Genomic DNA, 12,013 nt, shown 5'->3' on the forward strand with positions numbered 1-12,013 from the left:
CATCTTAGCCCAATAGGCCCAATAGCTAGGTCCTTAAGCCCATTAGGGTTTCCTAAGGTCAATTAGGGTCCATTAGACCCATTAGACACATGTTTGGGCTTTAATGTCAATTAGGGCTTCATTAGGCCCAATAAGGTTTCACTAAGCCCATTAAGGCTTCTTTGGGCCCATTAGGATTTTAGTCCCTTGTCCAAACATCCAAACCAAATCACAGCATCAACGAGGCACACCGCCACCCCACACGGCGGCCGGTGGCGGCAGCCACCACCCTACGGTGGTGGTTTAGACTTTTCTTCCATTATTCCACTTGTTACAATTTACAATACCATCCGCTTAACACACACACAAACACTAGTAAACACACACACACAAAATAACACCCTACGGAAGCATACACACCCTCCATGGCGGTCCTTGAGGCGGCAGCCACCATGGCCGGCGGCCATGGTAGTTTTTCCTTGGCTTTTCTCCGGCAGCAGCAACCCTAGACACCTACAATCTGCGAGATTCGGCTGCAACACACACATCTCCGATTCAGAACACACTCCAGCCATCCTGGCGGCCCACGGTGGCGGCGGAAGCAAGGAAAACGGCCAGCAGCAGCGGCTACCGATGTCACAGTCGCATGGCGGCGATAGGGGGCGCATGGCGGTCATTCACGACGTCACAGTCGGCATGGGGCTGTGGTGTTGCTCGACGACTCCAGCGACGATGGTTGTGACTCAACGGAAGGGGAGTAGCGACGGAAACGACAACTGTCACCGATCTCAGTGGCTCTCCCGGTGATCCACGACATCCAACAGGAGGGTAGCACGACCAGGTTGCGACGACGTCTCCGCAGGCGGTCATTTGGCATGTCGCCGGTCGGAAAACGAGAGGGAAACAGGTGGTGGTGCGGCACCGGGTTTGAAGGAGGGTGAAGGTGAAGTTGGCGGCTGCTCATCACTAGGGTTAGGGTTCACCGGGATGATGGGTTTTATACCCTGAGTCCCATACAAGTTTATCCCATATTGACAGGATTAGCCCCTCCTTCCCCCAATTCTTTCAAAACTAACCCATAATTTACCTTTCTAACCCTGCCCTCTATAATTCTTTTCAAACCAGGTCCGAACTAACACTTTATCCCCTAACTCCATAAAATCCTTTCAATATAAGTCCAGAATTTACTCTTTTAACCCCAGTCATTCAAGATCCTTTCAAATTAAGTCCAATATTATTCTTTAACCCCCGAAACTAACATTCCAATAATTATTAATTGATTTTGGACTATAATAGTGTAAAATAATCATAATAACTACTTCCCGGGGTCCCTACTTAAAACGGGATGTTACAAATAACCTCTTCTCAAAAGTCCATCCTAACAAATTGTCCTGATGATATGCAAGCCAAATGGACCATGCTACTCTCGGGTCAAGTACATACAAATTATAGTTATGGGCTTAGACACCTAATCCAACAGTCTCAAGAGAAGACATAGCTTGATCAACAATGTATAAGAAATAACTGACTCTGAAATTCTCTTCAGGTGTAAACAAAACTTCTTCGCTACTTGAACTCTCATCAAACCTTTCCTCGTGTTTTTCCACCCCCTTTCGTTTCCAACGATTTCCAATTAAAATCCAATTTCAAATCCAAAATCAAATTCAATCCTCAGTCGAAGTACCATTGACGAACATCAGCCTTTCAATTTGAATACCAGTTTCATACATCCTCAGTCGAATTTTCTGTAGCAATCAGAATCACTTTTGATTTCAACCAATGTTTGTAACAATTGAACGACTAACACACCAAAATCGAATCCTATTGAATCAAAATTACATCTATCGATTCTGCAAATTGATAGTTTCAAACATCCAACAGTTCATCAACCAAACTTACGACTCCAAAAATCAACTTTTGATTCCAAAATCGATTCAATCACAAACTCGATTTCGAATAGGAATCTCATTATTTGATTTCGATTCAACCATTCAATAATTAGTCACTGAATCACAACCAACAATTCAAATTTTTGACTTTTAGTTTGACTCTATAATTGAATTGATCAAATTTAGATCAAACCAAAAATTGATCAGTTTCACCCATGAAACAGGAAATTAAACACAAGTCAAACAAATTTGGATTCACGAGATGAAGCAATTATCGAGAATGATCAAACTGGAGATGAAGCGATCGAAAGAAAGTATCTGGAATTAATATTGGGCTAGAACTTGGATCCCAAAATGAATGAACAATATCAAAGTTTTGTTTGGGCTCAAATTGTGTGGATTAAAGTTTTGGATTAAACTTTCAAACAAATGGATCGAAAGAAAAAATATTGGATCAACAATAGAGCTCGAAACAAGTTAGATCCAACGACTCAAAATGATCAAAAATCAATAACGAAATCACGAATTGAAAATATGATTGAATTTGAATTTTGAGAAAACCTGAATCGTTCATCATCGGATCTTCAAAAACAACGTATCGAAATCATGAACTTTTGGAGTCCATTTGACAATTTGAGAAACCTTATTGATAATTCTTTTCCCATTTGCAATGAACGAATTGATCATGGAAGATCTCAGTTCCTTGGTTGAAATTAAGAAATCTCCAAATTTTACATTGTACCATCCATGATGCATGTTGTGCCATCCATGTAACATCTTCTCATTTCACCAAGATCTAACTTCATCTTCATAACGAATTTGAGAATCTTTAACAATTTTGGGTTTGGAATTTGAAGTCATTGCAACATTTGATGATTATTGCTTAGGAACCCAAATTTTCTTCATTGATTTTGGCTTCAAAACGACATTTGAAGAATATTGTTTAGAACCCCAAATTTTTTCTTGTTTTTGATCTTCTTGTTCTTCTTCTTATTCTTCTTCTTCTTCTTCATCATCTTTTTGGATCTTGAATATTTGAATTCAAGAACAACTTCATTCTTCACAACTTGAACTTGGCAACTTTGAATCAAATCTTTTGGAGTTTGATACATTTGAACTTCTTGGATTGAAGGCTTTTTATATGGCACCATTCCTTCAAACGAATCAAAAGAACTCAAGCAATCATCGGTTTGAACTCGAATTGAACAAAAGACTTTCATAACTTCATGGGAATCACATTGAATTCCCTTGTCTTAAACTTCAAGAACATCATGAACATGATGAACTTCTTCAAGAACATCTTCAACAAATTCAAGAGCATGAAAATCACTTGGGTCTTCAATAAGACAAACATATTCCTTTTTGAAAAATTCTCTTTCTTTTCCTTCCTTTTTGTTACCTACTCATGGAAATTTCAACCAAACTTTCAATCTTACAAATGAAAGATCAAATTTCCAAAATCATCTTTCTTGTTCCCATAAGAAATCAAAGTATTCATTGTAATCAATCCATCTTTCAACAATAATCCATAATATTGATCTTCATTGACTTTGTACTTGACATCTTCAATCATCATGATCCAAGAATCATAATCCAAATACACCATCTTTGATCAATTAACAAAAAGATCACAAGAACTTAGATATTTCTAGAGAGAGAAAGTGGATTTGAAAGAAATCTCTAGAGAGAGAAAGCAAAATTCGAATGAACTTCTAGAGAAAGAAAGCAAAATTGATCAAAATTCTAGAGAGAGAAAGTGATTTCGATATGAATTCTAGAGAGAGAAAATGAAAATCACATGAATTCTAGCGAGGGAAAATCAATTTTGAATCAAGATCAAAGAATAATTTGATTTCTAGAATAAAAAACACTCTAAAAAATGAAGAACTTACAACAAATTGTGATTCACCAAATCATGTTGTCATCATGGATCAATTTCTTGAAAACTTCAAGAACATTGGCTCTGATACCAATTGTAGTGACCCGATAATGATGACATATGCGGAATTGTAAAGATTAAGTGAATCAATCAATCACGGAGAACATAAAGAATAAATAATCTCGTTTAAGCTCTCATTAGATCTAGTAAGCTATTACAAAGTGGGTTATGTAATAATTCTCTTGCTAGTCTAATCTCTCAAAATGGTTCTTCCATAAAATGAGAACCACTCACTTCCTATTTATACGAAAGGCTAAACCCATTACACATCACAAGAGGGTAAATATTCACATGGTTTACTACTTCATACCAAATAAAAGTTGATACCAAAAATTCAAAGTCACCAAGTACTTTTTCTGCTAGTGAAGTTGCTTAACTTGCAATTGCATCATAATTATCTTTCTCTCCAACTTGAAGTAAAGCTTCTCGTATATCAACAAGTTGCAGTTTAATAGCCTTTACACTCTCAACCCGGATTTCCTAACGAGTTTGACACAATGAATTAAGACTCCAAGCTTTAACATTATCTTTCAAAATTTTCCACCTTTTAGTAGAATTTGCAAAAATAGTATAAATGCATTGGATGAATCCAAAAAAATTCTTTCCTTTGACACACTTGTTAGCCATATCACATAATGTTAGATTAAGAAAATGGCAACCTTAAGGAGTGTAAAATGCTCTAGGATTTATATCTAAAAATCTTTTTTTCACTCCTTAGTGTTTTCCTTTCATGTTTGCTCCTTTATCATAGCCTTGACCACGCATATCATCAATTTCAAGACTAAGAGACTTTAACTCCTCAAGTGTAATATTAAATAGTCCTTTTCCGGAGATATCATCAAGATTCAAAAAACCTAAAAAGGACTCCTTGATAGTAACATAATTATATGATAACTTTAAATACCTCACTATTATAGTCATTTGTTCTTAGTGACTTGAATCGGGAGTACAATCAAGTATGATTGAATAATACATTGCTTCCTTTATCTTCTTAATAAGTTCTTTTTTAATTTCTTGAGCTATCAAAGATATTAGTTCATTTTGGATTATTTGGTCAAGACAATGCACATGAATTCCATCACTTGTGATATGCCACACATTCTCTTTGATAACTGGGTCAAACTCTTCCAACATTTCAATGACACCCAAAAAAATTCCATTACCTGTTAAATACAATTAACAAATAAGAAGTGGAATCAATCATAATAATTAACTAAAAGGTATTTGGTGGATTTGGAACAAAAAAAATACAATTTATAGTTACCTTTTTTATACAACTTTTCATTGGATCCACGAAATGCTAAATTATGTTTACGAAGAAACTTCACTACTGCAATGATTCTCAAAAGGACTTGTTCCAATAATCTCTTTCTTTCTTGAACTGCTCGTATTGAACTTTATCAATTGTTTCGTTCAAGTTCAATCATTTACTTATATTAAACCACTTATTACTACTTGTAAGATGATCCAATGGAATTTTGTGTTCTTTAACCCTAGTGGTAACATGGTGCCAATCTGCATAACCTTCACCATCCAATATACCTTTTGAAATCCCTTTTCTAAACACTTTACAATAGAAACAAAATAATATGTCTAGCTTTTTAGATTATACTAGCCAGTCTCTATCACACTTCTGCAAATTTGATAAAGTTCATGTATATAAAGCTGCAGAAAATCGTCTACCAAATTTATCGTAAGGACCGTACATAATACTATTATATCTTTTAGGACCTTTCTCTACCAAAAGTTTAATCTCCTCATAATTAAGTTTTTCCCACCTTCTTGGATCATATATATCAACAAGCTATTTAACGGGCTCTTGCTCTTCTGCCTCTTATATTTCTACATGTTCTTGCTCTTCAACATGCTCTTCAACATGTTGTCTATGGATAAGCTTATCTAGAGCACCAACGTCAACCTTTCTCTTTCTTAATGGGAAAATGACTTATCAAGGTAATTAACTTTTTGGTATGTTCACATCTGGGTAACTATCTTTTTTTTGTACACATCTAGGTAACAAACTTCTTAGAAGTGTTCACATATGACCATTATCACCTGTTGTAGCAGGTTACATCCTAGATGTGAGCACTTTTGACAAGTTCGTTACCTAGATGTGTACAAAAAAAATAGTTACCCAAATATGAACAAAACGAAAAGTAAGAGTAAATTACACGAATGGTCCCTGTGGTTTGGAGGAATTTGTGTTTTTGGTCCCTAACTTATTATTTTAACTCGGATGGTCCCTACAATTTATTTTTGTTGCGCGTTTGGTCTCTGTCTTACCTAAAAAGACTATTGTTCCCTTATTAATTTATTTTTTAATTAATTTTCTTATTTATGTTTTTATTTTTTTATATATTTTAAAAAAATTAATAGACCTCACATATCTGTATCTCCTCGGATGATCTCTACTGTTTATTTTTTAATTAATTTATTTTTTAACTCGGATGATCCCTACTTTTTATTTTTGTTATGCGTTTGGTCTCTGTCTCACCTAATAAGACTATTGTGCCCTTATTAATTAATATTTTTAATTAATTTTCTTATTTATGTATTTATTCTTTATATATTTCAAAAAATTAATAGACCCTACATATCTGTATCTCCTCACCATCATATCTCTCCCTCATCAACTTCTATTTATTTTCCATCTTTAATGATATCGACGTCTTCACCATCCCTTCTTTTTTCGGTCCTTCAACTCCGTCGAATTAACACCACAACCCGGTGAGACCCAAATTAAATTTCTCAAATGTGGTTTCAGGTTTACGTGATGAGATACAGATATGTGGGGTCTGTTAATTTTTTTAAATATATAAAAATTAAATACATAAATAAGAAAATTAATTAAAAAATAAATTAATAAGGGCACAATAGTTTTTTTAGGTAAGACAGGGACCAAACGTGCAACAAAAATAAACAATAAGGACCATTCGAGTTAAAAAATAAGTTAAGGACCAAAAACACAAATTCCCCCAAACCACAGGGACCATTCGTGTAATTTACTCTTACTTTTCGTTTTGTTCATATTTGGGTAACTACTTTTTTTGTACACATCTAGGTAACGAACTTGTTGAAAGTGTTCATATCTAGGATGTAACCTGCTACAGCAGGTCATAAAGGTCATATGTGAACACTTCCAACAAGTTTGTTACCTAGATGTGTAAAAAAAAATAGTTACCCAGATGTGAACACACCGAAAAGTTAATTACCTTGATAAGTCGTTTTCCCTTTCTTAATCTGGTTTTCTCTTTTTACGTTTTTGACTACTGGATGGTTGTTTAGACTTCATCACTACAAGTTTATTAGTTTCAAGTTTTCAACTTTTAATATTTAAGTAATTACAATAAACATAATTTGAAAATCTGATAATTAGATAACCTGATTTCTGATAAATAGTTTTACAATTAACATAATCTAGTAACGATATCCGATAAAGTGGTATTGATTCTTTAAACACTCTGATTTCTGAATTTCTGATAAACAGTTATACAATAAACATAATCTCATAATTTAATTTCAATTTCTAATAATTTATTTCAGAATCACTCATTCAACATCTATAATTTGATTGAATCGGATTTCAGAATAAAATTAAGATTTCAGTCATTAACTAATAACTATACTATTAATAAACTATTAAACTGATTTCTATGAATCCGAGAAACTGATAATCTATTATTCTATTCATTCAAGTATGCAATTGACAATTGTAAACTGATAATCCTTAATTTCTCATAATCTATTACATTGATAATTATAACTTGATAATCCTCAATTTCTCATTATCTATTACGGTATTACCTGATTAGCAGGACAACAGGACTCAAAAACTGATAATTGACCCTTGCTGAAGCCTGAATGCTGAGTCGTTGTTGCTGAGTTGCTGTCGTTGATTACTTTTTTTTTTAACGACTAGCTTCTGTTGACTGCATCGAATGTCAATGATGCCTTGTGCCTTCTCCCATACGTAATGATTCTGGACTACTTTACATTTGGATTGGGCTAAAACTATACATACTATTAAAAAAAATTAGGCCCCTTAAAATTATGGGCCCTGTTCCAATACCCACTTTGCCCTTGCTCTAAATCGGGATAGTCTAGCAACAAGTATTTCAGGTGGACTACTTTCTAAAATAAACTCATGATTAATTTACCATGGAAGCACATCCTCTCTATAGAAACACCACATAACTCATGACTTCCATTTAGACATTGTACTTTCAAAGGCCAACGTTGTCATGTACTAGAACATATGTAAAAGCATACAAAAACTTCAACTAGAAAATCTTGCAAACCATCTCATGGGATGCCTCCATTAAACGGTGCTTGTTTAACAATGAAATACCATATCATCTTAGATACCATAGATGTCCTAGATTACACTCTTAATGGCGCTTGTTTAACGATGAAATACCATCTCATCATACCATATATATGTCCTACATTACGCATTAAGGCTATGTATTTCCACCATACCAACATGTATATTTTCTCCACATTCCTTCACTTGCAAAAACATATGATATGGGGGTCCATGTTATTTTTTTCTCTTAAATACAATGTAATAAAAAAAAGTCATGAAATCAAAAAGAAAAAAAAAACTTGGAAACTATGTAGGTAAACGTGGTTGATTTTAAAAAAAAAAATCAATGTTCGATGATTTAATTTGAAGAAATTAGTTAATGGTGGTTAAGCCAGAAAAATAATTTTATTTGTCTTAAAAAATAAAATTTTAAAACTTTTACTGCAATTTGCCTTTTTGTTCATTAAAAATTTTAAACACAACATATTAGATAGAACTCTTAAATATAATTTTTTTACACAGAATATCGGCTAGAATTATTTTATTTGATTAATTCTTCTGAATATTTAACAATATGGTTTTTTATTTTGTATGTCAATTAAAAATTAAAGTAAAGGGTATGGCAATCTCGTGAGTGATAGAGTAATAATTTTTTGTTTGAGTCCGGAATGCTGATATTCCAACATACGATATCAATAAAATAACCAATACGATGTGACTTCTGAGGTTACTATCGGTATTCCACAACAAGATGTTTCAATCTCTTTTAGTAAACCATATGTTATTTGCCACAAAAAATAAAAATGATAGTTATATTTTCGTTCTTTTTCTATCATATATGTAAAATAACAAACTTATGGGTTCTATAATATTTATGATCACGTTAATTATATTAAATTAAACAACATGACATAAATCATCAAATGATTTATGTGCTTACATTAGCAAAACTAGTCCTCCTCGTCTCACGATTAACTTTTAAAGTTAATTGATGTCTTCTACTCTATATATATATATATATATATATATATATATATATATATATATATATATATATATATATATATATATATATATATATAATGATTTTTTTTGCTCCACATATTTTTTATATATTATTTATGTAAATTTGATATTTAAGTATATCTTAATAAAGACAAAATAAGATCATTTCTAGAACAAAATCAAAATCAAAATGTCGGCCAATGAATAAATCTACAAAGACAGTTTACAGAATGGACCATTGAAATATTAAGAACAGGTGTAGGTAAAGAAAGTTTAAGAAATTGTTATGTGATGTTATATCTATTTTTTGTAATTTAACTGTTTTTATATTTTAATATAAACGTAAATATTAAGAGATAATATCAAGCCATCATAAGTCTCTCATATTATTTTATCTATATGATGTATGAATATCAGTAACGTCGACCAAATGGTATTGCAACATATTGAAAATCCTTAATGATTTCCAATCTTAATATTGAAATGCGGTTAATTTGTTTAAGTAAATGTTTAAAGTGGATTTCATAAATTGAAATAAAATATAGGGGTTGAACAACAAAAAATATCAAAAAAAAAAAAGCCTTTTATGTAATTCACCTTTTATTTGTATAACATTATTAAACATGGACTTTAGATTTATTACTTTTTATTCTAACTTTTCATATCATAGTATATTTATTGTATTAAATGTTACTATTAAGCTTATTTAAAAAAAATGTGAGACGTGCTCTTAAAAATAACAAATTAGATGAGAGCTTTATAATACGTTTTACAAATATATGCATACATTATTTAGATTTTTTAAAATGATCGGAGAAGATTTATGATAATAGATTTTCTATAATAAATTATAAAAAATATAATGTTTTAAAGTAAATAAAAGATTAATTATTCTAAATTATCTTTGTATTGTTAGGTTCAATACACAACAAAAATAAAATAAAATAATAATAATAATAATAAGCAACCAATAATATTAAGAAAAAAAAAATTGTTGGATGCGAAATATCCAACGACAAATAATGAATGTATATTTGTTAGTTGGACATCTATGTACCGCATTATGAAAAAAAAAACGGCTTTGTTTGTTTTTGTTTTTAAGGTTTATTTTTCATCAAATCGAAATAAATAAATATATGAAAATTTATAATTTTTGTAATAATAGAAATCCTTTTAGTTTTAACTCGTTCATATTTACATTAATCTGAATTCAATTTTTTTTCTAAGTTTTGATTCATTCAGATTTATATTGTGAATTTAAACTTTATATTTTATTTACTTTCACCTCGTTTAGATGCATATTGTAAATCAGAATTGTATCTTGTTTTACATTTATTAACTCCCATAAAAATGAATATTGTATCCATTTTTTCAACAATTTTTGTCTGCTCAAAATGTTGAAATAGTAAAAGAAATCGAATGAATTTACTTAGATTTGCATGCGTATCTAGCTAGATTCACATATGAATGTGAATATTTATTCGAATTTACATGTAATTCGATTTGCCTATACTAGCAACCATTCACATAAATATTTATCGTTCATACTCATCATTCACATGTGGATGACAATCATATCAACTAACAAATTGATAGATATTATGTCAATTCTTATATATGATGGTTATTTATATTGAATATAACTATAAAATAATGTATATTAATGAGTAATTAGTGAATGATCAATAATTTATTAACAAAATGAGTATAATGATCATTCATATCTGAATTATCTTTTAGAAAAAATTTTAGAAAAAATATTACAGTTTATATTGCCATTATTGATAAAAACTAAAACTTTGAATAAAAAAAAGTATTTTTATATATCGATATAAATGTGTATTTATAAAGGATAATTAATTTTCATATATTCAATTTTCTTTCTATAAAAATATAAACCTTAAAAGTAAAAAATAAAATAAAAATAAGAGTTTTTTTATTTTTTATTTTATTATAATCTTGTATATTCACATCCATCGTAAAATAGATAAATATATAAATGAAATTGATTTGTTGGCTATTTTTTTTTTTTTTGTTATAAATTGAACTTTAGTCTTTAGATTATCTAAACGACACATTTCTATGCAAAATAGCTTTATACTTTGATTTTTATCTATTTTAGCTTAATTTTTTTTATATAAATATCCGTTAAATCTAAACAATTATATTTTTTTTATTATTAAATTATATATATATATATATATATATATATATATATATATATATATATATATATATATATATATATATATATATATATATATATATATATATATATATTAAAATGGTTTCCACTTACATGCTTACTAATACTATTTATTTGGTTTTTTATTTTCAGATTAAAAATGACCAAATCATTTACAACTTTTTCACTATATAATACAATATGCGAAATAAAAGTCACTTTGAAAATATAGATTTTGCTTTCGATCATAACATATTTTCATATTAAAATTTTTTTTGTCTCAAAATATTTTGATCAAATAGTTTTCATTTTTCATACTTTTATATTTAAATTAGTGATATTTTATAAGTTGTGATTTTGATCTGTTACTATATTTAAAAGTTATGTTTTTTTGGTCATTTACATAACTTTTGTTTTCATAATTTGCATTTTTTATTAATATTATTTTTCATTATTATAATTTCTCAATTAATCGTCATTCATTAACAATATCTAGTGTTTCTAATTTATTTAAATGTTATAAACTTTTAGGATATTTATTGTGTTATTAATACAAAAAACTTATACGTTTTTACTATCAATCAATATCATTTAATATGTTTGTACAGTTAATCTTGATTAATTTACATTATCATATTTTCCTAATTTATGTAGACTTTATAATTTTTTTCGTATTTATTATAGTTTTAACTTATAGATTTTATATGTTC

General features: G+C 30.0%; 1 protein-coding gene across 1 annotated transcript; it reads right to left on the reverse strand.

Annotated features, from left to right (window-relative positions):
• Nucleotides 1–4,521: 4,521 nt before the first annotated feature.
• LOC145106394 (uncharacterized) lies at nucleotides 4,522–10,485 on the reverse strand. Its single transcript, XM_079043386.1, has 5 exons — nucleotides 10,398–10,485; nucleotides 5,250–5,373; nucleotides 5,072–5,202; nucleotides 4,758–4,970; nucleotides 4,522–4,661 (listed from the first exon to the last, which is right to left on the reverse strand). The coding sequence occupies exons 1-5, from the start codon at nucleotides 10,483–10,485 to the stop codon at nucleotides 4,522–4,524; spliced, it is 696 nt and encodes a 231-aa protein (XP_078899512.1).
• Nucleotides 10,486–12,013: the final 1,528 nt, after the last annotated feature.

The sequence above is a fragment of the Lactuca virosa genome, chromosome 4, assembly GCF_052849685.1.
Source record: "Lactuca virosa cultivar CGN04683 chromosome 4, Lactuca_virosa_CGN04683_v6, whole genome shotgun sequence".
Taxonomy (NCBI): domain Eukaryota; kingdom Viridiplantae; phylum Streptophyta; class Magnoliopsida; order Asterales; family Asteraceae; genus Lactuca; species Lactuca virosa.